The 25,920-nt window shown below is 37.6% G+C and overlaps 2 protein-coding genes across 3 annotated transcripts in view; one reads left to right on the forward strand and one right to left on the reverse strand.

Moving 5' to 3' along the window:
* Positions 1-453: 453 nt before the first annotated feature.
* DCUN1D5 (defective in cullin neddylation 1 domain containing 5) lies at positions 454-13,012 on the reverse strand. The gene is made up of 8 exons (XM_082771244.1): positions 12,724-13,012; positions 10,150-10,241; positions 7,763-7,833; positions 7,300-7,391; positions 2,343-2,451; positions 2,145-2,249; positions 1,391-1,493; positions 454-762 (listed from the first exon to the last, which is right to left on the reverse strand). The coding sequence occupies exons 1-8, from the start codon at positions 12,810-12,812 to the stop codon at positions 707-709; spliced, it is 717 nt and encodes a 238-aa protein (XP_082627370.1). The 5' UTR covers positions 12,813-13,012; the 3' UTR covers positions 454-706.
* A 284-nt stretch (positions 13,013-13,296) lies between these two features.
* Positions 13,297-25,920, forward strand: part of DYNC2H1 (dynein cytoplasmic 2 heavy chain 1) — a 171,613-nt gene continuing 158,989 nt past the window's right edge. For both annotated transcript variants that reach the window (XM_082774619.1, XM_082774620.1), the window contains exons 1-15: positions 13,297-13,493; positions 16,066-16,236; positions 17,220-17,355; positions 17,734-17,852; positions 18,426-18,570; positions 19,370-19,602; positions 19,938-20,072; positions 20,173-20,286; positions 20,464-20,575; positions 20,746-20,870; positions 22,338-22,513; positions 23,678-23,873; positions 24,534-24,629; positions 25,461-25,613; positions 25,725-25,823. In XM_082774619.1, the coding sequence (XP_082630745.1) occupies positions 13,305-13,493; positions 16,066-16,236; positions 17,220-17,355; positions 17,734-17,852; positions 18,426-18,570; positions 19,370-19,602; positions 19,938-20,072; positions 20,173-20,286; positions 20,464-20,575; positions 20,746-20,870; positions 22,338-22,513; positions 23,678-23,873; positions 24,534-24,629; positions 25,461-25,613; positions 25,725-25,823 (2,199 nt within the window). In that variant the 5' untranslated portion in view covers positions 13,297-13,304. The remainder of the gene's footprint in view (positions 13,494-16,065; positions 16,237-17,219; positions 17,356-17,733; positions 17,853-18,425; positions 18,571-19,369; positions 19,603-19,937; positions 20,073-20,172; positions 20,287-20,463; positions 20,576-20,745; positions 20,871-22,337; positions 22,514-23,677; positions 23,874-24,533; positions 24,630-25,460; positions 25,614-25,724; positions 25,824-25,920) is intronic.

The following is a 25,920-nucleotide window of genomic DNA, read 5'->3' on the forward strand; positions in this document are numbered from 1 at the left end:
TTTGAAGCTGCTTTTCTGTACCATAGAGTATCTCTTTGTCATTTGAAGTACAGGCAACTTGTTTTCAGCTGTTCTGCTTGTAGAGCCATATGCCCTACACCTTTCTGCTTAAAAAGTGTCTGCCGTTGAACGCCATGCCACTGGGTGGGTACTGAACAAAACAAAAGAGTTTAAGGCCTTTATCTCCACAAGGAGCTGAAAGTTGTGGTACAACCCATGACCAATACTTAATATACAGCACACCCCCACCCAGGGCTCAAATAATTAGTCATTCTTTCTAACATTTGTTGCACAAGACAATCATACCAATCAGCAAGCAACAGTGCCAGTTAAGCATTTTTAAGGTCTCAACAATCCATAGCAAAGGGCACTTCCGAGAAAGATAATCTTAAAGATTTGGTTTTAAAAATAGACACCACACTCACATTCAAGGGACATTCTTCACTTTTAGGCCTTTGTCACAAATCTGAATCTTTATTGTTCTGAAATAAATGCTATAAACATAAGACTTAAAACAAGAACTCCAACTTTCAGTCTCAGAAGAGGTGTGGTTCAATGCCCATATCACATGTAACAAGAAAACTTCCTTAAAAAAGGAAAAAAATTACTGTAAAGTCTTTCATAAGAATGAAAATGCAATCCTTTTTTCTCATTAGTTTGTGTACAGGCGGGCACCAAAAAACTTGCATTTTCTTTTAAATTCTTGCTATGACGCTTGACGAACTTTTTGCCATTCAACAAATTCATCCAGAAGCACAGGCCCTGCAGATGGACAAAACTTGGTGTTATATTTACCAGTGTCTTTCAAACATTTCCACTTAACGTATGATAGTTAAAACCATTAGTCTAGGTAACATCCATGTCAACCACTATAGCTAAATACTTATGAAGACTCAAATACGCCTGTAATCACTGTCATCCAAATTTCAGAATTGCACGTAATTAAAAACAAAGAACACAATGGGATGCCTAAAGCAATTCAGTCATAGTAGGACTGACTATCAGCTAAGTGGAGATTCATCCTCATAAGTCATTTGTCACATATTAGTAGCTAGAGGACTTTATAATTTAACAAGAATTTAATACATATATAGCAAAATACAAGTTGTTGTTTATAGTTTTGTTTCCAAGTCTACATTTTCACCTAGCAAGTCTCTACACTAGATCTTTGAACTGGATAGAAGTGCACTCTGCCACTGCCCTGTGAGCAAAATTAGTATCTGCAGTTTGAAAGCATGTGACTATTAGGACAGTTTCTCTATGTATTGTTGAAGAATTATTTTATACCTTACAATATTGTTTCTGTTACAGGAATTAAATGTACTCATGTTACATGCCAACTGAAAATACTAAAAATAACAGTTGAATGAACAAAGTTATTAATACTTACATGCACCATCTTCATCATAGTTGCTAAGATCTGCATGGACAGTTCTGCTGAACTCTAGCACGTTGTACCACTGATCCTTGTTCATAACTCTATACTTCGATTGCTAGGGAAAACAATTTAATTTTACAAAACTGAAAATGTCAAATGACATCTAACAATACTGCATATTATTTCTAGCTTCTCTCATTTTGTTTTCTGTCAGTTCCTAATAGACAATTCAGTGGATGACAATGGCTACTATTCCCTTGTTTTTCCAACCTTTTCACTACACAGTACATATTTGGTAGTTCTAGAACAACATAAAATAGGTTCTCAAAAGAAGATCTGAGCAAGATTGAAATACCAGGAAATCGATTCAGTGCTCTGATGCTTTAAAAATTGGCAGATTGCCATTTTGCCCTGAAGTAGGGTGTACTTAGTGAAGACATTTCTAGAATGAATAACTACAGAAATCTCCAGAGTACATATAGCATGATCATAAAGACACACTTTCCAATGTTAATATTGATTTGAAGCCAGGGAATAGTATCAAGCCAAGCATGCTCCTCAACGTATGCACATCCACACTACCAAGTTGCTTATAGCTGAGCAAAATCTTCCAGAGCCACCCACAGCTTTAGTCACCTACATATCACACCTACAAAAAGCAAACTTTAAGTTCAGCACAGGTGTAGTCACAGTCACAGGTGTAGACCTGTAGACAAACAGGTCAACAAGCATGCCATCATCCAAAAAAAGTCAAGGAAATGTGTACCTCCAGGTATTGATAAAATACTGAAAATAGTGGCCAAGTTCTTCCAAGCAAAAGAGCTAACATGGATTTTGCAGTATCAATATCAAGACTTCGCTGGTCTTTATCCTAAGGTCAAATAAAGAAAGCACAAAAAACACTGAAGTACAAGTTCATTAAAAAAATTAAATTAGAAGTTCTTTAACATTCCAGTAGTCTTACCCTTGCAAAATCAAAGGCATATCTGTAGATATTCTTAAACGATGAAATGTCATTCAACTGTGACCGCAAGAAATCAAATTTACTCTGTAACTTTTCTGTACAGTCACACCTTAAAATAAAGAAAAATGTGTTAGAATTTCAAAGCAAAACATTTCAACCATTCCAGAAAGTGTAAATCAATTTAAAAATCACCAAAATACAATCATCAGGCTTACAGTAGTAATACCATGAAAGTGACTTGAATTCTGAACATGTTCAGTATTTTACTGACACGATGAATGCTGTGGTTCGATACTATAAGCAAGTTTAAAAAATAATTTATCAGCATCATAATACAGTCTCAACTTTACTTCTCAAATAGTCTTTCTATGCCATCCTCTGCAGTTTATATTAATATCCGGAACTATTTTATCTTTTAATCATTTTGAAAGTTTGCAGACAAGAATATCCAATGTACATTAAGGTGATACACAAAATCCTTATTTATAGCTGGATTTTCTGTCATGTGTCTCTGAAAAAACAGTAGAAAACACTTCAAATCTGTACATGTTTATGCCTGGTGGACTGAGGAGGCACTCTGCAAAAACTTAGAGGTCTGTGAGTGGTTTATGACTGATAAATGCGAGCTCTTATAAGCCTATCACCTGGACTAGTCAGCAGCTATTCAACAGAAAACTCAAGGTTGTACTACAATTTACAGGTCTGCTAGTTGGCATGAAAATCCTTTGCCAAAAGATTGCCCTTTTTAGGCCCAGAAATTATTTCTAATTCCAGAAATAAAGGTCTTCATGTATTTTTATTTAGCAATGACTTCTGTTTCCAAATAAAAAACATCTGTTCACTTCACCAACACTGGCACTGGAGAACATAACTTACACCTGTAAATCCTCCAGGAAAGGCTCACTCAAAAGAAGAGGTATTACACTATAATCGCATTTTATTTTTATAAGATAATGGATGCTTTGAGTAAAAAAATTAACTTCCACCTTGTCCTCTGTGACAGAAACAATGCTTTCAGTAACACAGGGAAGATGCAACATGCCTACGTATTTACTTTGGTGCACGTGTCCCTCTGCTGGCAGCCTGCCTCTCTGAGAACACTGCATCTTTCACAGCTCCTTCTGGACTTGCAACACAAACCCACAGCCAAGGACACTTCAGGAGTACTGCAGCACATTGCTAAGATGTTGCACTTCTGCTGTGCTTCCTATTCCTCAGTTCTTCTAGCCTGTGCGTGCACCTATGGCTGTCTCTATCAGAAGAGCTGCAAGGAGAGTGTTGAGCAATTTGAGCTGGTGAAGCCTTTTTGTTATTGACTCTAGCAGCACCAAGTCCAAACTAAGGTCAGTGTTAAATAAATAAGGCTAATAGCTAATTAGGCTGCCTAGTTAAATGACAAGAGCTAACATTTTACAATAAAAATATATTAAGAACTGTTCAAAAAAAAAAAACTTAGGTAAAATTGAAGGTATTTTCCCTGTCTTCAACTGATTGTCTCAGTGTTGTATCCTTTAACCCTTAAAACACGATCATGAGTATAAAATGAGATGACCTTATAGAATAACATCTTTCTGAATTTAGACCTTCATACTGCAATCTCTCTCTACATTTGAGTAGAAGTCCACTAAATACACATTCAGGTGATTATGCAGCTTGTGTACTAGTAAAATAGGCAAGTTACTTACAGCAGGCGTTTTGTCAAAGGTAACCTGACTGAAGTTACTTAACATACCATGGATCCACACAAATTTCAGTATACCTACACTTCCTACAAAATATTTTGTTGAAGTTCCTCAAATATTCATAAGTGTAAATACAAAGTAAAACTTACTGTCTACTGTACTACTGGTAATGTGTTGTAACAAGTGATTTTCTTGACATAATTAGTGTGAAAGTGTGCTAATTACCATGTCTCAAGACTCTTGAGCTGTTGTCAACCTATTTAAAGCTGACCAGTTAAATGGATCGTATTCAGACATGCGCTACTCTCAGGATCTGCAGGGACAAATCTCTTAAAGCCATTTAAGGCACTCCCACACCCAGGCAGTGATTTTCTTCACACCAGTGCACTAAGGAATAGTCTATCTTTTTTTTTTTTTATACAGCCATTTGGGTGGCTGCACCATGAACAAGATGACCGAGATCACCCAGAATTGTTTTCCTAACTTAAAAAAAGCCACAACGGCCTTTTAATTAGCATAAGTAAAGTGACAGCAAACTAATGTACAGAGACATGAAAAATACACGAGTTCTCAAACTTGCTTTGATGGAAAACGGCATTAAAAGCCACCTCAAGAACAACAAAATGACATTAGCTTACTGTATTCTCTTCACACCCCTATATAGTATTTATAACACAGAACTTAAATTAGCATCACAAAGAAGTCCTATTTTCGCTTCTATTGAGGTGGAGAGCTCATTTGAGGCATAGCTGACAGGGGCAGAGTAAAGGTAGAGAATCTCCTACTCAAATATTCCCATGTTTATTCACACATACTTGTCTCTTGTTCAATTAGGAAGAAAATTAAGAGGAATGCAAACATTAAACTAAAAGCATCTAGTAATGGTAACGTATAAGTAGTTTGAACGGTCTATTAATCTACAAGCCATATCCCCTCTCTCCCTGACAGAGATTCAGCCCTCCTAAGAGAGGAAAGGAATTAATGAATCATCTGTTCTTCATGTTCTGACAGAGGATCTTCTGAAATTTAGGTTTTAGGTAGTAACTGAAGCACGGAGAAGCCCAAGAAAGTATCAGCTTAAAGAGGAAGGGTGCATTTTTTTCCCCCCATGTCCTGACAATGCCAAAATTTTGTTACGTAAACTGATCTATAGGTCTGGAGATCAGAAATCAGACTAAAGCATACACTAAATATTTACATGATGCTTTGCGTTAGCCCAGCAACAAAGAAAAAGAAAGGCAATAGCTACAAAAATTCAAAAGCCAAAAATGAGCTGGTATTAGGTTTTCAAGAAAAAAAACCAACAACCCAGGTAAGTTTTTACTAATAATTGCAAACAGACAAATTATAAACCTGGCTTTCCAACGCTGTGCATCCCCCTCCCACTGCCCTTTGACTTCTCTCAGAAGAGTTTGAGACAACCAGTTTTCATATATATGTACAGGACAGTGCTACCAACACAACACACTAGAATCCTCACTGATGTACTCAAGTCTGATAAGCTGCCATTTACTGCTTGAGCCACCTTCATTTTTGATGGTATATCACATACTTATTTTTCCTACTCTCTGAAGTGGAAGTCGCATCAGCATATCAGAAAGCTACAGGTTAAAAAACACAAATTTTGGTGGTCACTAAGATTCAGGCACCCAATGTTGGCATCTAAACGTAGGTAAGACTTCAGATTTAGGTGTTGCCATTCACAGAGCTCTAGTGAAGAAACCCTTAAAAGCAATTTGGGTGACCAGTCACTAGGCCTTAGCATACACCGAATACCTCCCTAGGCTCTGCTACACTGACTGGATCTCCAAAGTCTGCAAAAAGAGCTTAAGAAATCCAGCTCTTGCATACAAACCACACTTGTTAATCTGGAGCTGAATTCCAGCCAGCACTGTTCATGCACTTGCATTATGCGGAATTCCATGTGTTTTAGAATAAGGATTCTGTAATATAAGTCAGACTTAGAACACACATGGGGCTTTTAATGCATTCTAATGTCATTTCTTCAGGCAAAATTGAAACAATGCTGTGCAAGAATGTAATAATACTCTATTGCTTTAAGCATAAATCCTTCTCTCTGAAATGATTTGTCAAATCTATCACAGGAAAATAGATTCACTCCCCTCCCCCCCCCATACAATATTAAACGATTCAAGCCTACAGATTTATGCTCTTTTTAAGATACTCAGTCTTCAGTTCCTTCATATGAAGGTCACAGCTTTATCCAGATGCTTAGTCTACAAACCTATGACTAGCACAACCTGTATTGTTTTGCTCCCCCTGAGTAACTGTTTAGGCTTAGCAGTTGCTCTGATTACATGTCCGTTTATGTAAGAGCGCACATCAGTACTGCATTTTCTCACTTAAACACATTAAATGTGAAGCATGACGAGCTCTAGTCTTGAAATGAGTATTCCTAGCTACGGCAGATTATTAGATAGAAATACAATCTACAGTATTGGCTCTGAAGAGCTGCCAGACTTCATGCATTTTTGCGTGTACCTTCTTGCTAGCCCGGCTGACTTTTGAAGCCTTCCAGTTGGGTGAAAAACTAAGTACTTCAGAGAAGTGACTCAATCATATCCGTTTACACACTGCATCCAAAAATTCATGCATACAAGTTTACTTGAATGCAGTATCATAACAAGTCACCCTTAAAACCACTTGTGTATCATAAGTTTCATGAAAAACAGACAAAATGTGATGGCTGAACCAAGCCTCACCAAAGCAGATCAGTTTCATGAATCATGCTCTTTAGCCAGAACATTATCTCACCAAGAATTCCTACTCACTGAATGATGTGAGGATTGTATTTATAAATCAAAAGTGTTATTTTACCTATGTATTAAGCATTGCTTCTGACCTGTGTCTAATAAATAACAGTAAAATGATCAAAGATTATCATCAACAGTCCTTATCTATACAGCTTGGAAATTGGTAACAAACTTCTCAGAATACCAATGCTGAGATGTTCACAGACATCTCCAGATCTGCTTACATGTGTCTGATAACCAGCCTGGTATTGTGATATACCTTTTTTCTTATAAGATGTCGCCAAAGCCTGATTTAATTAATGTTAGACAAAACTCTGAGTGAATGCATTGGATTCACAATCTGATGAAACAGACCAGTTATTTCCAGTTGGTGACTGAGACCGGACCCCAAACCGAGAAGTTCTGTGTCTTATTGCCAATGTACACAAAACTGAGGGCAAGGATCATTAAGCTACAAAGAAAAATTGAACACACATATGCAACAAAAACAAAACCACTTACTGTAACGAAGTCATCCCCTTTAACCATTCTTCCTTGGTAAAGAACCCCATGCTTTCAGCCTCTAGCTTCCAGGCTAAAACTAACATAATAATCTGGAGGGGAAAAAAATGAGTTAATATGTAAGACTGATTTCTAGATGCCAATGAAGAAAATTCCAAGCATTTAAACGCTCCAGCAATTGTACATGCTTGCACTTTACTTGCTAGTAATAAATTAATAATTCAGCCATGTGCAATCATGCCCTTAAATTTAAATTTTTCTGAGGATGAAAGTGCTACTACAATAAAACAAACAAAAACAAACAACAGCTGCACATAATTGATGTATTCAGACAAAATCTTAGAACAACTCCTGAACGCAGATACGCAACGCTTTGCTTACTGAAGTTAAGATTTGTATACAGAACTAAATCTACTAATCCAGTAACTCCTTTTAAAGGGTTGTTAGTATCGTAGAAACGTACATTTTCAGGCTCAACACCGATGTCTTCACAGAACTTTTCCATTCCTTCAGGCCCCACAACTTCATCAGGACCTTCAAAACAAGAGGAACCAGACAAATATAAGTAACATTCAATGAAATGCAAGTAACATTTGAATTGCATCATCGCAAAGGTTACACACTAGAATTAGACTACATTTCATATAAGTTATCTTTAAAAACAATTAATTATTCTATGAAGTAACTATTGTGTTAGAACCATTACATCATCTACGACTTGGAGGTGAGTACGTTACCTATGAAATAACAATATGGACTATAAGCAAAACTGAAACAGAACTGTTGTGAACTACCTCCCTAGAACAGCAAACATTTTGCTTATGTGAGTTTTCATAAGCCTCCAGTGAGCTCCACATTGACACAGCAAAACTCATTGAGTATCTCTGCTCTAAAAATAACATTCTTCAAATAGTTATACTGACAACAACAAAAACCTCTATTTCTGTCTGAGTTACTGATACGGATATTACTCTTTCAACAGTGTTAGCATTATAGGTTTACACTAACACAGCAGAGGATGAATCTAACAATAATTATGTTAAATTCTTTATGATGCTAAATTATATAGGGAGAGGAGTAAATCTGAAAAATGCTATGCATATTAACCATGTATAAAGCAGAAAAAATCTTGACTATATTGAAATTACCTTGACTGGGGCCACAACAATTAGAATGCTGTCACTTTTTCCTTTTAATACAAAGAATGCTTCCAAAAAGCAGCCATACAGCATATTTAAAGAGCACATACGGACACAGTGTACAATCAGTTTTATCTCTGAATCCCTCTGGTTTCAGTTAGTTCTGTTAAGCCTGTTGCAAAATGACTCCTGCTCAGCATCCAAGTATTATCAAAAGGTTTGCTGACATTCTATTTTGATGTATTTTGGATAATTATGTTAACATGGTTTTAGTGAATACGAACCTATGTAAAAGTTAAAGGCTGTATGTTCCACACCAAAATATCATTTTGTGATACTTTTGGCAAATGTTGCTACTTAAACAGAAAACCTTTTTTTTTTTTTTTTTTAAACTCTATACCTGTCTCCCCTTCACCTGCATCTGCTGGTTACTCTAAGCAGAACTCTTCAGGAGTTTGGATAATATACTTGGCATAATAATTCACTACGAAATAAGAACATACTAAATAAAAAGGTATTGAGAATGACTAGTATTACAGGAAAATAAAACAACTGGCATTTAAGATCACAAACCCTTACCTCTTCAAAAACATTGCACAACTTTTTTTTTTTTAATCTAGCTAATAAGGCCCTTATATAGAATGTGTTAAACAGCCTGCAAGTTTAAGGTATGACGTAATTATGAATTATTACACACACAGAGGAGTTCTCTGGTAATGACGTCAAAATATGAATCAGTTTTCTGGCACAGAAATCATGTATACAATTCATACATTATGCACTGTATGTACACACAGAGGTACACTCGATACAAAGATTTGATTTCTCTACTTCCTGAGTATATGGAAATATATGTATTTAACTGTATAATTTCACTGGAAACCCATTTTATGCTAAAAATGTTAGTTAATCGATAATCTAAATATGGCATATGCATAATTTTTTATACCCAGTTCTTGATTCAACAAGAATATTTATAGGCATTAAAAACTATGTGCAGGTAACTCAATACCTACAAACTTTAAATGAAGAAAATCAACAAAACAGAAAGGAAAATTTTCCTAGGAAAGACTGATTCCAAAAGAGCATGCCTCAAATGCAAATTAGAAAGTAGATTACTAGAACCAGCAGTAGTTCATTACACTGGAAAGACTGCCAGCAAGGTAACAGTTCCAATTCACATATCCAAACCAATTCCTGGCAGATAAATCATTTCATACTGAGAACTGGTCAATAATGAGTTTTAGCCTCCAATTAGTTATGGTGAACTTCAACTAGTGACTAGACAAGAAACTCTTAACAGTTCACAGATCTAGAATTTCTAAGCATATAGTTAAATGGAGTAACAGTTTAGTAAGTAAACTGCAGTATACACTGGATATTTACTGAAGGCAACTTATGCCCAAACTTTCTCATTGTCCTTTTAAAATCAGAAGCAGAATCATTCAGTTCAAGCGTAATACCAGTTATTTCCATTTTGAAAAACACCATAAGAAATTATAAAGCACAGAGGAAAGAAGAAAAAAATATAGAAAAACAAATACTGAGAATTACTATAGCTTTTACTAACAATTTAAGTGCATTTTATAAGGAATTGAATATGGACATACCTTTTGGGCCTACATGAGCACAAAAGTGCAAATAATATGATGTGTTAGTTCGTTTTAAACAAAGTCATATCAGTTTAATTACCAATACACTACATTATTACCTGCATATTCATAAAACCAAGCTAGGCACTTCTTGCTTGAAAAGTGTTCCTCTCCACTTATTACTTTACCAGGGGCTTGTGATCTGCAATAGCTTAGAGAAACACAAGGGTAATAAGTGTTATTTTGAGAAATGGGAAATAAAATTAAATTTTAAGTGTTTATTATTAGTTCAAACTAGGTAAACTGTTTCACAAAGTCAATATACATAAAAAGCTGAATTTGTTAAGAGACAACTGTCAGTCATCCTATTTCAACATTTGTTGAAACAGAAAGTTACCCTGAAATGCAACCTTCTCATAGTCTAACTTACTGCAAATATTACTTTTCCTGAACTGCCAGAATATTGTCACCCTGTAGATATTAAGCCAAAATCCCCACATACAGATATTTAAAACATCACTGCTCAGTAATTCAAACACTTCATTATCTACTTATATTAATATATACAGGCATTTAAAGTCAGGTCTCTAATAAGCAGCATGATCTTCAAGGGTGCTGAATATGCACAGATCCAATTTAGGTCAACAGGAGCTGCAGAGTTTGACATACATAAAAGTCAGGCTATTTATATTTAGGCACCCAAATTTGGAAAGAAAATTCAGTCAGTTTATTTACATTAAACATGTAACTAAATCTCCAAATTCTATAGCTGTTTGGTACACATACCGGAATAGCAATATGCAATCTATGGAAAGACCAAAACTACTCCGCAAAGGCAGATCCCACCCCCCACATTATTTTCCTTATGTGACATACAATCCCATTTTCCTAGGAAGTGATTTTTTTGTTGTTGTTATTCTTTGAAAGAATAGAGAAAATAATTGATTTCTTCCAGTAAAACACTAACTCATGAAAGCACCTTTGTTCAGTCAGGAGTTACAGCACCTTTACAACACACTCTCCTCTCAATACAAATTACATACTTTTACAGCATGCTAAAATTTCTAAGAATGAGGTGAAAATTAACACTTCCCATGTATTGCTTTAAGCTTTGCTAGAAGGAAAAGCAACACTTTCTAAGATGAAGCCATATGTGCTGAATCCTGCAATTAAAGATGTACTACAGACAACCATCCATTAAACTGCCATTAAAAACACAAGTCCCTATAAAGAAAGAGAGCCATACTTTTGCTTGATGCTTTCACTCAGTATATACCCATGTATACCCATCTGTAATCAGTTTTTGTTTAAAAAGAAGCATTATATACCTATATAAAAATGTTATATTAAAAATACTTGTATCTTTAATATTTTGTTATTAGCTAACAGATACTTATTTACTTCATAGTTTTTGCCCAATCAATGACTACTTCTTTAATGCAAAGCTTTTTATTTAAAAAAAAAAAAGTTTCCAAAACATTTTGTCGAGTCAAAAGAAGTCAGAATAAAGTTCTGGTCAGCAACAGTCAAGAAAGATGAACTGAAACTGGAACAGCTACAGAGAAGGGCTAGGATGGCCAAGGAAACTGAAAATCTCTTAGAAACCAGAAGAATTTGGCTTGTTTAATTTAAAAAAAAAAAAAAAAAAAAAAAAAAAAAGAAAGCACTCCCTCCAAATGCACATGGAGGCAGAACCATGAGGAAGAAGCTTTAGATAAAGAATGACTCAGTGATCCTTGGGGATCCCTTTCAACTTGGGATACTCAGTGATTCTATGATAATGTTGACACAAATACTTATCAAGCACTGGCTGTGAATAACCTTAGACTGAAACTACAAGCTCATTAACAAGTGCAAAAAGCGAGCTCCAGAACAGTTACCCAAAGTGATCAGTCATAACTAGATAAATGCCTAGGGACTTCTAACCTCAATCTCTAAGGTCAACCTATGAGGAAGGGCACACGCCACAGCTTCTTGCAATAGCCATTCCCATTGCATTGATTTCGTAAGCCTTTTGTATTCTTATGTCCTCAGGATGTTTGTCGTAACCACTATTTCACTGACATACTTGGAAAGGTCTAATAGATTAAGGAGGCAACGGTTCCTGAAGAAAGCCCTGCTGGAAGCTCCTGCTACACTGTGCCAATGCTTTATCATGCTAATGGCCATTTCAGGTGCAGAATCACAGAATCATCTAGATCGGAAGAGACCTCCAAGATCACCAAGTCGAACCTCTGACCTAACACTAACAAGTCCTCCACTAAATCACATCATTGAGCTCTACATCTAAACGTCTTTTAAAGACCTCCAGGGATAGTGACTCCACCACTTCCCTGGGCAGCCCATTCCAATGCCTAACAACCAGTTTGGTAAAGTTCTTCCTAATATCCAACCTAAACCTTCCTGGCACAAACTTAGCCCATTCCCCCTTGTCCTGTCACCAGGCACGTGGGAGAACAGACCAACCCCCACCTTGCTAGAGCCTCCTTTGAGGTATCTGTAGAGTGCTATAATTACCATGATATTAATAAAACCGCTGCAGATATTAATGGCCTTTCTACGCATTTTAATCAACGAAATGCTTCGAGACGCTTCAGGCTGTGGAATTTATTAACGAAGAACGCCTTGATTTTGTTTTGAGGCGTGCTGAGGGCCACAAGCGGCCGCCCTGGCCCGCCCCACCCCGCCGGTACCTGCCGAGTTTACACTTCTTGAGGCCGGCCTCGTCCTGCGCCGCCGCCGCCGCCCCCGCCGCGGCTTTCCTCTTCTTCTTCACCGGCATCGTCCTGCCTCGGGGCGGGGGCCGCCCCGCTGCCGGGGGCCGTGGCCGGGGCCCCGCCGGGCTCAGCGCTGCGGCGGCCGAGTGCGGAGAGAGGAGCCCCGGGGAGCCCCGCGCTGCCCCCTTCCCCCCCCCCCCCCCGGGCCGCGCAGGCCCCACGGGCCGGGAGCGAGGAACCGAGCGGCGGCCGCTGAGGGAACGGCGAGCGGCCCGGACACGGCCGCCGCTGGGCAGGAAGTGACGGCACCGCCGGGGCGGGGCTGCCTCAAGACCACGCCCTTTCCACGCCCACGCCCACATATGGGCGGGACATCCCCACTTTTCCCCCGCCCACAGGCTCGCGGCCTCTCCTTGGCACCGTACCAAGGGGGCGGTGTCTATTCTAGGTCACGCCCTCCGTGGGCGGGGCATCGGGGCGCCCGGGGCCGCCATTTGCCGTCACCATAGCAACGGGGCCTGGCAACGGGGAAGCGCTGCCAGGCCGCGGCCTGCAACATGGCGGCGCCGGGAGACCCCCGGCAGCGCTTCCTCGCCGCCACCGCCGCCAACTACTTCGGCCTCGAGCCCGCCGCCGCCGCCGCCGCCCTCCGCGGCCGCCCCGAGGTGGCCGGCTTCCTCGACGACGGCAGCCAGGCGCTGCTGGCCCTGCGCCACTCCGGCGGCCGCCTCAGCGCCGCCACCAAGGTAACGGCGGCGCCCGCGGCGCCTCGCGGAGGGCTCTGAGACGTGGGGTGGTGCCGCGCACCTGTGGGGAGAGGAGCGGTTGTAGGGTGCGGCGTGGTTTTAGGGTGAGGCGGAGTTTTAGGGTAATGCTCGGTTGTAGGGCGATGCTCCGTTGTGTGGTGACGAGCAGTTTTAGGGTGCTGCATAGTTTTAGAGTAATACTGCATATGTTTAGGGTAGTAATAACGTTCAGGGTAATACTTATGTGTAGTTTTAGGGTAATACTCAGTTATAGGGTAATGCACAGTGGTAGGGTGCTGCGCAGTTGTAGTGCAATGCTCACTAGTAGGGTGATGCACAGTTTTAGGGTGCTAGGTAGTTTTAGGGTGATGCATAGTTGTAGGGCAATGTGCAGCTTTAGGGTGTGGCATAGCTTTAGGGTGCTGCACAGTTGTAGGGTGACGAGCAGTTTTAGGGTGCTGCTTAACTTTAGGGTGCTGCGTAGTTTTAGGGTACTAGTTGCAGGGTGATGCACAGTTGTAATGCAATGCTCACTGATAGGGTGATACACAGTTTTAGTGTGCTGGGTAGTTTTAGGGTAATGCTCAGTTTTGGGGTGCTGTGCAGTTGTAGGACAATGTGCAGCTTCAAGGTGACGAGTGGTTTTAGAGTGCTGCATTGTTGTAGGGTGCTGTACAGTTGTAGGGCAATGCACAGCTGTAGGGTGCTGCATAGTTCTAGGGTGGTGCATAGTTTTACGGTAATACTCAGTTGGAGTGATGCACAGTGGTAGGGTGCTGCACAATTGTAGTGCAATGCTCACTAGTAGGGTGATGCACAGTTTTAGGGTGCTGGGTAGTTGTAGGGTGATGCACAGTGGTAGGGTGATGCGTAGTTTTAAGGTGATGAGCTGTTTTAGAGTGCTGCATAGGTGTAGGGCGCTGCACAGTTGTAGGACAATGTGCAGTTGTGGGGTGACAAGCAGTTTTAGGGTACAGCATGGTTTTAGGGCGATGCTTAATTTTAGGGTAATACTCAGTTGTAGAGTGATGCACGGTTGTAGGGCAATGCTCACTTGTAAGGCGTTGCGTAGTTTTAGGGTGCTGTGCGGTTGTAGGGTGATGTGCAGTTGTTGGGTGCTGCACAGTTGTAGGGTGATACATAGTTTTAGGGTGCTGCGTATGGTGGCCTGTGGGATGGCTTGTTGTCTCACAGGTGCCAGGGGAAGCCTCATGCACAGCTTGTTTGCAGGCAACCCTGCAGGCAGGTGACAGGAAGAAAGACCACATTGCCAGTACCCATACAGCACACACAGCCCAAAATGCGGCACCTGAGCTTCACCGTGCAGAGTGACCTGTGCTGGGTGCCAGACGAGTTCTGTGTCCCGTCATTCTGCTGTGAGAGCAAGGGCACGGCGGCTGCTGCCTCAGTGACACTTCCTCGTGTAGTGGCAGGTGGTGTAAGGAGTTGGTGACGTGTGAACTGCTCTGTGGACCAGTGGCTTACATATGGCTGACGTCAGCACCTCTTCAGACTTTAAAGTCAAGTGCACACTACGTTCATGCAGGGGACATGTACGTATAACAGCTTGTAGTGTGCTACTTAGCCACTGTCTAATGTACAAAGCCACTGCCAGCAGCTGTGGAAGGTACATCAAGTGTGTACAGGGGCCACGGTGTTCAACTGTTGTCCCACTCAAATGATGTTTGTAGAGTATGGGGAAAAGTCATGGCGTTGGACCTGTTGGACCTTAAAAGTCATTTAAGGACCTGATAAGAAAGTAAGCCTGGCACTGTCTGGTCAAACTGAAAACTGTTCTTGCTAGCTTTCCATTTCTTTTAAAAGAAAAAGAAAAAGTTCACAGGTGTTTACAATTCCACAGAATTTGGGATTTCACCTACTGTATCATTTGCTAATTTTTTTTTTATCACCTTAATAATGTTCTTTTGTTTCATGGATTCTTCTTTGCCCCAAATAATTTCAGCACTTGATTTTAAGGTAACGCTTAGAATTTTGTCCACAAGTAGGACTGTGAAAGTAACAAGAGTTCTGACATCTTGAGATTTTACTGGTGAACGAGCAAGCCTTTCTCTTTCCGTAAGTAGTCAATGAATTGCAGTAGAGCTCTGTATCTGCAGACTTACAAGGTCAATATTGAATACTGAGAAAGTTATTTCCAAAGTAATGCTGTATAAAAATGCAATAAGAAAGTTTACATTCTTCACATTTATTCTTCTCAAGGCACACGAGTTTCTATTTTGTCCTCACAAAGCAGTAAGCAAAGCTTTCAAAATAGAATAAGTAACTTTGGTGTTTGTGGATGGTTTGTGATGAAAAAGGCATTACATATTTGATGTTGTAAATTACAAATCAGGTTCCTGTCAACTCAAGAATGAGTATAATAAAAGTTTTGATTTTCTGTGCAAATCAGGTACTACCAGAATGTTATCAGAACACACATGGAATAATGTGGTAATTTATCATTTTTTTTCTTGATGTAAATTGTTTGTGTAAATGGTAATTTAGTGTAATACGCAGTCAATCGCAGTTTTATAGAAAAAGAATTTTTTTTTTTTTGATTTTATTATTACAGATTGAAGCTACCGATTCAAAGAATAATGTGTTGGTATTCTTTAAGCTGCGACCTGATGTAATTACCGAAGATAATCTTCACAGTAATATCCTTGTGTCATCTATGCTAGATTCACCAATTAACACCCTTTATCAAGCTGTTCGACAAGTTTTTGCACCAGTATTACTGAAGGTGAGCAATATACTGATTTAAATGGTCTATAGATTTAAATTGAAAAATTAGAGTTCCACTGTCTGTATTACTTATTCTGACAAAATATTTTATATTATAAAAATAAAGTACTTTAAGAGCTTAAATAATGCAAGATATTTCTAATTTCTGAGTTAAAGAAGGCGCTTTATCATATCGTCTCACTGAGGATAACAGGAGGGTTCTGGATATGCGTGTGCCAGACTAGAAACATGGAATACACAGTGCTGTGGTTATTGGAGACATGGGCTCCTTACCTCCCTTTCCACCAGTAATTCTGAGCCTTTGTATTTTTTCTGTTTTAGATGTTTTATATTTTATCCAAAACACGTATGTCAGTATCACGCAAAGTATGATTCCTACAGAATGTCAGATAGGTGAACACCTGGCCTCTGGATTAGTTTGTACAACTGCAGTTTTTATAGATCTGATATTTTAAAATGTTCTTAAGGTTTTGCTTCATTTCCATTAAAGAACATGTTTCTTTTGTGGACTTTTTTTTGTCAAAAACAATTATCAGGTCTATATTTCATTATCTTTACAAGCAGAATTTCAGCAGTTGCATGTTTTTAATTTCTTGCACATTACAACATTAATAAAGTAATTTTCGGAAAACACAACTTTCAATATTTGATTATAGCAATTTGCAGATTCTTGTCTAGAATTAGATTCAGAATTCATTCTTCGTAACAGACAATTATTAAAGAATTCTGAATATACTCAAAGTCCTTTTATAAATCCAACAACTGACTTATGAATTTGTGATTAAAAAAATTACACTGTGTTATTCTGATTTGAGAAGTAAAAAGCAGAAAATGTTTTTCCTTGGCCTTAAGAAAAATATTATGGTGTCCCATCATGTGGGTAACTGCCACTAATACGTGTGTGTGTGTATTTAGATTAATGGAAGGAAAATAGTAATGGTTCAGTCATGTGAGTCACATTTTTTGAAATCTTCATTGCAGGATGAGACATGGAGTAAAACATTTGATCCGAAACTCCAGAAGCTTCTAAGTGAGCTTGAGACTGGTTTGAGCACTGTTCTCAGAAGATCAGATCCTAATTGCATGGGAGAAAAGTTCAGTGAAGATGACGTGCAAGGTTTGTTTGGCAGTTATGTTTTTATAACAATCAACCTTATAAATTATATTACTATAACCAATTAATTTTAAATTAGGAGTAAATCAGTGTTTTATAAGTTGAATTTCCAGTCTTTGTGATCCCAGTGCCTGCAGAGTATGAAATACAAGAGCTTGTGCAGAGTAGGCTTAGCTTGTGCTGAGTAGACTGGGCCTGGTGATGATCGTCTCTGGTCTCTTCAAGTATGAACTTGATACTACGTTTAGTTTGAGTCAGAAGTCGAAGGGCAATCACATAATCGGAAGGCAAAAAATTGCTTTAGAAAGTATGTTCCACCTGTAAATATTTTGTTACCTTTCATGTGTTTTATATTTCAACATTTTCTGTTCTTATTTGCAGCTATACTCACACCAACTGATGAATTTCAGTTCTGGATAGAATGTGCTCGGCATGGAACGAAATTGTATAGTAAAGAGAGAGCTTCTCATTTTAAAGACCTATTTGAGGACATTGCAAAAGTATGTTTTCTTCTGTGTAATAAGTGACGTATTTGTAGACTTAAAAAAAAAAACAAAAAAAAACAAACTGTCCTTATGAAATCACTGTATGTCCTTATGAATATCAGTATATGTACATGCTTTTTTAAATACATGAATATATAGCTATTTTATAGCAAAATTTTACTTTAAGTGACATGTAAGTAGTTCCTAGTGACAATGATATGGGGGAGTGCCATAAATTAATGGGGAACAGATTTGACCATTGAATCCTAAGACCTGCTGTGGAAATGTATGCTACAGTTTGTTCCTGCTAATCATGAATTTGTTAAAAGGGACATTGAAAATGCAGAGGATAAGAACTGACTCTGTTGTGCAAAATTTTAGGCATGTGGACAGTACTTGCTTGAATATCACTACAGATATCAATGCATTCCTCACATGAATAAAGTTAATATTTAACATTTTTTGAGAGGATTCCTCTGTATTCTTTTAAGCAATAAAACAAGGATACATAGCAATTGCTAGCTTCCATAAAGTATAGTTGTTTCTACAATACGAGTTGCAAAGTGATTGTATTAATATTTTTTCTAGGATTATTGTAACTTGGATAGTCTCTCTTTGTTTGAAGTTGTGGATTTAGTGGAGACTACCAGGGATACTGTTGACAGTGTGTGGAGACAAACGGAACATGATCCTTATCCACAGCCACGCATGCATAATCTCTTGGATGTAATAGGTAAACCTGGATGCAGTCTTTATTAAATGAACATTTGAAAAAAAGTAAAATGAATCCTGAAGCAGACACTTTTCTCCTCTTAAAGACTTTGTTGATAGCCTCCAGCATTAAAGTACTTGCTTGTTGTAATTATGATCCGTTAATACTGCTTGTGCTGGGGTGTCCTGCAATTCAGCCAGTTCGGGTTGATGCCTTCAGGCATGCCTGGAAGGACGATAGATAACACCAAGGTGGAGTTTGATACATTTTGAACCTGTGGATTAGATTTGTTTCACTTCTGTTTGGTTTCTTGTCTTTTTCCTAGAGGAGAATGGTTATTTGCGTAAAAACCCATTTGAAAGTGAATTTAGTTTGTATGGAAGAAGAGCAGGACATACAGAGAGACTGCTTCCCTCATTCTCATGACAGCAGTCCCATGTTCTGGGACAGACATAGGACAGTGGAGCTTTCCAGCTGCTGTCAGATTTGTGTGCATGAGGAGGACGGCTGTTTGTATCAGGATGGCTGGGGGCAGACAGCTGCCATCACTGCTGATACAGATCATGCTTGTGCATGGATTCCAGATTCAAAATCCATCGGTTTCTGACACCAAGCCAACCTCCAGTTGGACTAACTTGGAGATGTTTAAGAGATTTGTTGAAGCTGAAACAATGTGAACGGTTGCTGACACATTTGTGTTGTTTTAAATAATAATTTTATAATAGTTTTTCAAAAATATTGTTGGGACTTGGTGTGGAGTTTAAATAATAATATTTTGAACAAACTGTATACTGTTTTCATATACATTTTTGCATTCTAGGGAGCTGTCTAGGCAGATTTGTTCAGAGAAAATTAGCAGCTTTGAACCTATGGGAGGATGCTTTTCACATTGTTAAAGAAAATCTGAAGGCTGGCATTTTGATTTGCGAGCAATGGGCATCAGCTTGTGAGTACTTAACTGGACAACTGTGGCAGCGTTATACTCTGCATCAGTGGAAAAATGAAAAGTATTTCCCTGAATCTTTAGTCAAACTTGGCAAACGTCTTGATGAGGTATTATCCACATTCATTATTTATTTATTGCGTATTACTATTGTTGAATAATAATTACTATTTATTGTTATTTATTTTTAACTATTTCATTAAACAGAATTAAGCACCGTTATTTAAAAGGAAATAAAAATAAAGTCATAAAAGGAAAGTAAAAACACTTTTTATAGCCTTTTTAGAGTGAGCATTCTGTAATTCAAATGCTTGCAAAAAAAAAAAAAAAGCTTTCAAAAACTTTCTGTAAAAAGTAGAGGGGTGTCATGTGCTGATTGTGCTTTTTGCTTTTAAATGTAAGTTTTATGTAAAAGCATGTTGACATATCATATTTTCTTTTATAGGTCTTAACTGTTAGAACACTACATGAAAAACTTACATTCTTTTTGCCATCTGGAGAACAAAATGCTTTACATGCTGCCCAGGTGTTTGAGCCCTTTGCTGGCCTAAATCCTGTACACTATAACCCTTACACGGAGGTATAATGCTTATTTTTAATTTATTGATACTCCCTGTGTGACTTTTTAGTATTTAGATGAGCAGTCCTAAAGTAACATGTATATGCTGATTGTCTTCTAGCCATTATGGAAAGCAGCAGTTTCTCAGTTTGAAAGAATTATTGCACCAGCAGAAAAAAAAGTGGCAAGCAAACTAAAGAAATTTATTGCAGACATTCAAGACAGCCCTCAACAGGTACAGGCATTTTTACAGTCTGAAAACTTCCCGATGGGAAAAAGTTACTGAGTTCTTAAGTAGTCAGTTTTGAGTAAAGGGATAAATACTTACAGGCAAAGACTATTTATGAACAGCCATAAAGAATGGTATCAGAATATGTTTCATTTTTTTCATTGTTTTAATTTCATATTCTAGCTTCTTCAGACATTTCAGAAACACAAGGAACTGATAAAGCATCCAAATATAAGCAAAGAATTACTTTTAGAAAGGGAAACATTGCTAGCAAGACTTCAAGATTGTGTCAAAGGTAAAAATTGTCTAACTGTTCAACCACATTAGTATTTTTGCAAATAATATAACAGTTTATTTACTTTAGAATTATGTCATTATACATACTATGTTTTTATAACTATAATAATACATTTAAGCTTGTTCTGTTAGGTTTCTGGTCTAACATGAATCTTTTTCTCGTGTTAGACTATCAGACAGACTTTGAAACTCGATGCCATGGTGCTCCTGGTGATGTTTCTGGACCGCTGTCTGGCAAAAACCTTTCTGAAGTTGTCAATAATATTGTATGGGTGCGGCAGCTGGAGCTGAAGGTAACAGATTCCATTACAAACAGAATTCATTACTAGTTATATATAGTGTTATTATACGAACATAAATCATACATAAGAGATTGTGGAGACAAAAGCTGTAAGAGACTGTGGAGAAAAATAACATTAAAAAAAATCATGGACTTCCAAGAGTTATAGAATCGGGATTCCCTATCTGTGGTGCCATATGCTATGTTGAATTTTATTAACTGACACAATAAACAGTCTTTTCATAATAAACGGTCTTTTCATAATAAAATGAAACCTTTTTTAATGACTTGCTATTTTCTGGCAAAACAAAACAAAGCAGAAAAAAATTCTGAATGGAGATGACTTTTAAATTTTATCCTCCAGTTTGCGTTTTAAAATTCTATTTAAGATTTACATATAGCTAGATTCTGATACTGTAATTCTTATTTATTATTAGCCTCTGCAGTGTCCCATTGAAACCAAATGGATTTCTTGGTAATACTTTTTTGAGTCAGTGTCTGACAGGGAATTTACATTGCTAAATTAAGGACTGCAGTTTATTTCTGTGTAGTAGAGGTAAATGGCAAGCAATTCTCTGTTCTCTTACCACAGAATGAGTTTAAGACATATTTGATTCTGTTTTAGCTTCTGTTATTTTAATCCATTTGTATTAAAACTTCAGTTGGAAACTCTGGACCTTTGTTTTGGAAAAGTGTGAGTTGGTTAAAAGCAAAATGTTTCCTGTAAACTTAAGAGCCATTGACAAAAACTACGTATTTGAATGAGAATAGCTGTTATCCATTCCCAAATAACAATTAGTACATTTTTTTTGGATCACCTATGATTTGCAGAAACTCAAGGGCCCATTTCAGCTGAGTATGGCAGAAGTGGAGGTCTTAAATATCTTTTTTTTGTGCCTGTGTGTGTGTGTGCGCGCGTCCTCCAGCGGGAAAAGATTTCTTCTGCTTGGTCTGCTAAAGCATCTCAGAGGGCAACTCAGCTGATGTGTGTGAGTTGTGTGTCTACCTTAAGCTGAGCTGAATTTTTGAATTCCTCTCATGCCTTCACTGATTCAATCGACTAGGGTCTTGATTCATTTGTCCACACGGAGGTGTGAAATCCTATTTGAAATGCCCTTGAGCATTGGCACGAACCTTAAGGATACAGCACACGATGTGTTGTCATTTGATAGGAGACCTGAAACTGTATGGAAAATGAACAAAAGACCACGTGGGATACCCCAGGATATCCAGGATACCCCAGGATATCTGTCTACCACAAGTGGTAGACACTTGCGGTGGACATCGTACTCAAGCCAACTATTTCAATTTACTGTAATGGGAATTTTAATACATAGGACACAATTCGGTATTCACTTGTTTTTTCTAATCTGTTTTTGAATCCCACTAGGATGTGTTATAGGACTGATTTATATCGTGGTGATTCTTCTTTTCTAATTTAATAGCATTTAAGCTTCCTTTCTTTGTGATTGTATTCAAGGTGGATGATGCCATCAAGCTTGCAGAAGCTCTCCTCTCTGACTTGTCTGGATTTCAAAGTTTTCATCAAAGTGCAGATTCTTTTCTGGAACAGTTAAAAGTATATGAACAAGAACAGTTTGATGACTGGTCTAGGAATATCCAGTCAGAATTATCAAATCCCAAGTCAGGACTTTGGTAAGCATTGAAATTTTCATTTGAATAATGCTAATGCTGAAATCTGTACTGTAGGGTAGTTTGACGGGACCTGATTAAAGTACAGATTTTACTGAATGAATGCAGAAATAAAGAGAAGCAGTTCATGATCATTTCATCATTCTGCCAGGGTTGGTTGTTAAGATGAAGCACACAGGACAATGCTAATGGCTAATCTTGCAGTTTCTACTGACACCTGGAATGAAGTATGTTTGTTTGGCTTGTTGTCACTATACGTTATCCATAGTGTGATAATGTCTACAAACCAGATGAGACAGGAATATAACTGTTGATATACAGATCACACAAGTAGAGTTACAAATAAATTGCTATTCACAAGAAATACTGTGGTCTAAATTGAGCAGATGAAAGAAGGGTAGGAAAACCAGTTTAAATCTCATAAGTTGTAATCAACCAAAATAATGAAATTCAAATATAGTTATTTTTTTTTAATTTACTGGTTTTTGTTTGTTTGTTTGTTTGTTTGCTTTTTAATTGGGCACATAGTTTCTGTCTGCATCCAAGTGTTGCAAAGTGTTCTCCAGGGAAGGTTTTGGTTGGATATTAGGAAAAACCAATGATTCTCTGATTCTGTGAAACTTCTTTTGAATAAAGTGAGTGTTTGTCCATAGTTCCACTGGACACAAGTGTTGCTACTCCTGTGCCAAATTTTATTTCATGAAAAAAAAAAATCATGTAACAAATTAGCAGATTCAGAACTGCAGTACATAGAAATGACATTATTGTACCATATAAACATTATTGTACCATATGACATTATAGTACCATAAAAATTTGTTTTTGTGAGAATTTTTTTAAAAATATTTTTTTGCTTTCTGCAAAGAGATTAATTAAAAGGAAGAGAAAAGAGGTAGCTCACTGTAAAGGGGGATGCAATAGATATGTGAACTAGAAAAAGGTAAGAAAAAAACTGAAAAAAATGAGTAAAGCTGAAGTGTTTATGAAGGAATCCTAGGAGGATGATGGTAGAAGCATTACTGTAGTAGAAAAAATAATTGGAGTAAAATCTAATGATAATTTGATGTTTTTTGTTAGAATTGTTTATTAGAATTTTATACAGTGCACCTAAGAAAGGACCAATATCAAATTGTGTTCATGAATATGCTTAATTTGATTTTGATTTAGCATCCAAGCTAATAGTCCAGTAATGGAGTTGGATCATGTCTTTGGAACATTAAACATACTCTATTCAGACCGTTTGGTGACTCTCCTAAGAGAAGTACGTCAGCTGTCGGCACTTGGTTTTGCTATACCAGCTAAAATACAGCAAGCTGCAAACACTGCACAGAAGTTCTGTAAGCAGGCGGTCATCCTCAAACAGGTATAATATTTAATGTAGTAACAGGCAATTCATTGATACTGTGTTTTATTTTTAAATAAAATGCCATTGATATCTGAGATGTTTGCACAGCTAGGGCAGAGGTGGCACAGCACCTACAAGATACCCATGCATCTGGATCGTTGACAGGTGTTCAATTGGAAACCTTAGGCATTTTAAAAGGTATTAGCAGTCTATGCGTCAGCAGCTGAAGCAAGTTGTAGGATATCCCTGTTAGTCCAGCTGTCAATTTATAAGGAAATAAGTTGGTTTTAGGTCTTTTATTGTGTCCATGAAGGATGTCATGGATACTTGAAGGCATCTGAAATGGTACTAGATGCCTACGTTTGCATAAAACAGTGATATTGTTCCACTTGCAATAAACTAGAGACTGAAGCCATTGCACTTAAGGTGAGGTATAATTGCAGACATGTAAGTAGTAGGGTTTTTTAGCTATTAGAATTCATCACTAGAAGAAGATATGATGACATTACCACTGAGTATGTACTTTATTTTGGTAAACATTTTACTATTATGGTTAATTCTAAATTCTTAGTTGCATTAATTTCACATTATGTTCAGAAATACTCTGTGAATGTTAAATGTACTGATATACAAGAACCGATTACATTATTTACAAGTTTAATTTGTTCATTTTTACAGGTGGCACATTTTTATAATTCTATTGATCAACAAATGATTGAGAGTCAGAAGCCAATGATGTTACAGTCTGCCCTAGCATTTGAACAGATAATTAAGGTGAAAGAATTCCCCTCCTTGTATTTGGAATTTCAGTGGTATCTGCGTATTCTGTGATGCTTTTTCTGTGTTTTTACTGGACTTTTTAAGTACAGTATTCCAATACAAGCAACACCATCCATTTCATTAGCATTTGTTGAAATCAGCAGGCCTTTCTTTTTGAAACCATGAATTTCAGTTTCAAGCACTCTAACCTCTTTCAACACTCTGTGATGTGAAAATGGCTGGAGAATTATAACATTCCCACAAACTGTATTGGGCAAGAAAATGCCTCCAGAGAAAGCATTGCAAAAACTGTTGGAAGCATGCTCCTGAGAACCGTTTTGCAAAACACAATATATTTGTTTCTGAAGGTAGAACAGAAGTTTGGGGTTGGGGTTATTTCATACAAAATGGTGTAGACCAAACTGTAGGTTCAAAAACATTCTGGAAAAGTTTTCCAAACTTTTTCCTTGGTTGGGCTGCTGATTGTGCCACAATATTCACAATATTTTTTTAGTGTGTAGACCATAAGCTGGTGATCGTGCAGAAGTGTTCTGAGCTGCAATATAGTCTTCTGCCTGGCATGATTTCTGTGCTGTATTTTTTAGGAATGGGTCCAGCTGTGGAATTTTAAATGCTTTTGTGTTACTATTTTCTACTGTAAACTGCAAAATACCTTTTAGAAAAAAAACAGAAAACAAACAAAAAAAAAACAACCAACCAACAAAAAAATAATATTGATTAAAAAAACAAATGAAAAGTTGCGCCCCAAAGCTGTAATTTTTGCTTTTGAGTCAGTAGAATTTTACAGCGGAAATATTATTTTTACTGATAAATGTGTTTTTCAAGCATTCAAAGTCTGGTCCTGGAGGAAAAGCTCAAATAACATGGGATAATCCCAGGGAACTGGAAGCTTATATCCAAAAACTCCAAGCTGCTGCTGAGCGACTTTCCACTGAAAACAGGAAACTGAGAAAGTGGCACACAAACTTCATTGAAAAGGTATGTTTTCCAGGTGAAATTACAATTGTGTTTTTTAGACTTACTTTACTCTTTTTTTTCCATTTATGTGGTTATGAGCATATTTATTATCCTTTAAAATTCTTTTAACAGGTTATCTCTCTTATGAATATTGATCTACTCCGGCAGCAGCAGCGTTGGAAAGATGGACTCCAGGAACTCAGAACTGGTTTTGCAAGCCTCGAGTCACAGGCAGGGTTTCATTGTCATATTCCAAGCAGCAAACATCTGATTTTTCAATACTTATCAAGATTTAAAACTCAAACATACTATGATTTAATTAATTTTT

Source organism: Aythya marila (genome assembly GCF_965140915.1).
Source record: "Aythya marila genome assembly, chromosome: 1".
Taxonomy (NCBI): Eukaryota; Metazoa; Chordata; class Aves; order Anseriformes; family Anatidae; genus Aythya; species Aythya marila.

Bases quoted from the DNA above. Each gene is read 5' to 3' on its own strand.
- DCUN1D5 (XM_082771244.1), bottom strand. From the start codon at position 12,812: ATGCCGGTGAAGAAGAAGAGGAAAGCCGCGGCGGGGGCGGCGGCGGCG. The intron at 7,392-7,762 runs GTACGTTTCTAC...TTTCCCCTCCAG, and splicing joins TCGGTGTTGAGCCTGAAAAT to ATTATTATGTTAGTTTTAGC. The intron at 2,452-7,299 runs GTAAGTGGTTTT...CTTTATTTTAAG, and splicing joins AAGGGGATGACTTCGTTACA to GTGTGACTGTACAGAAAAGT.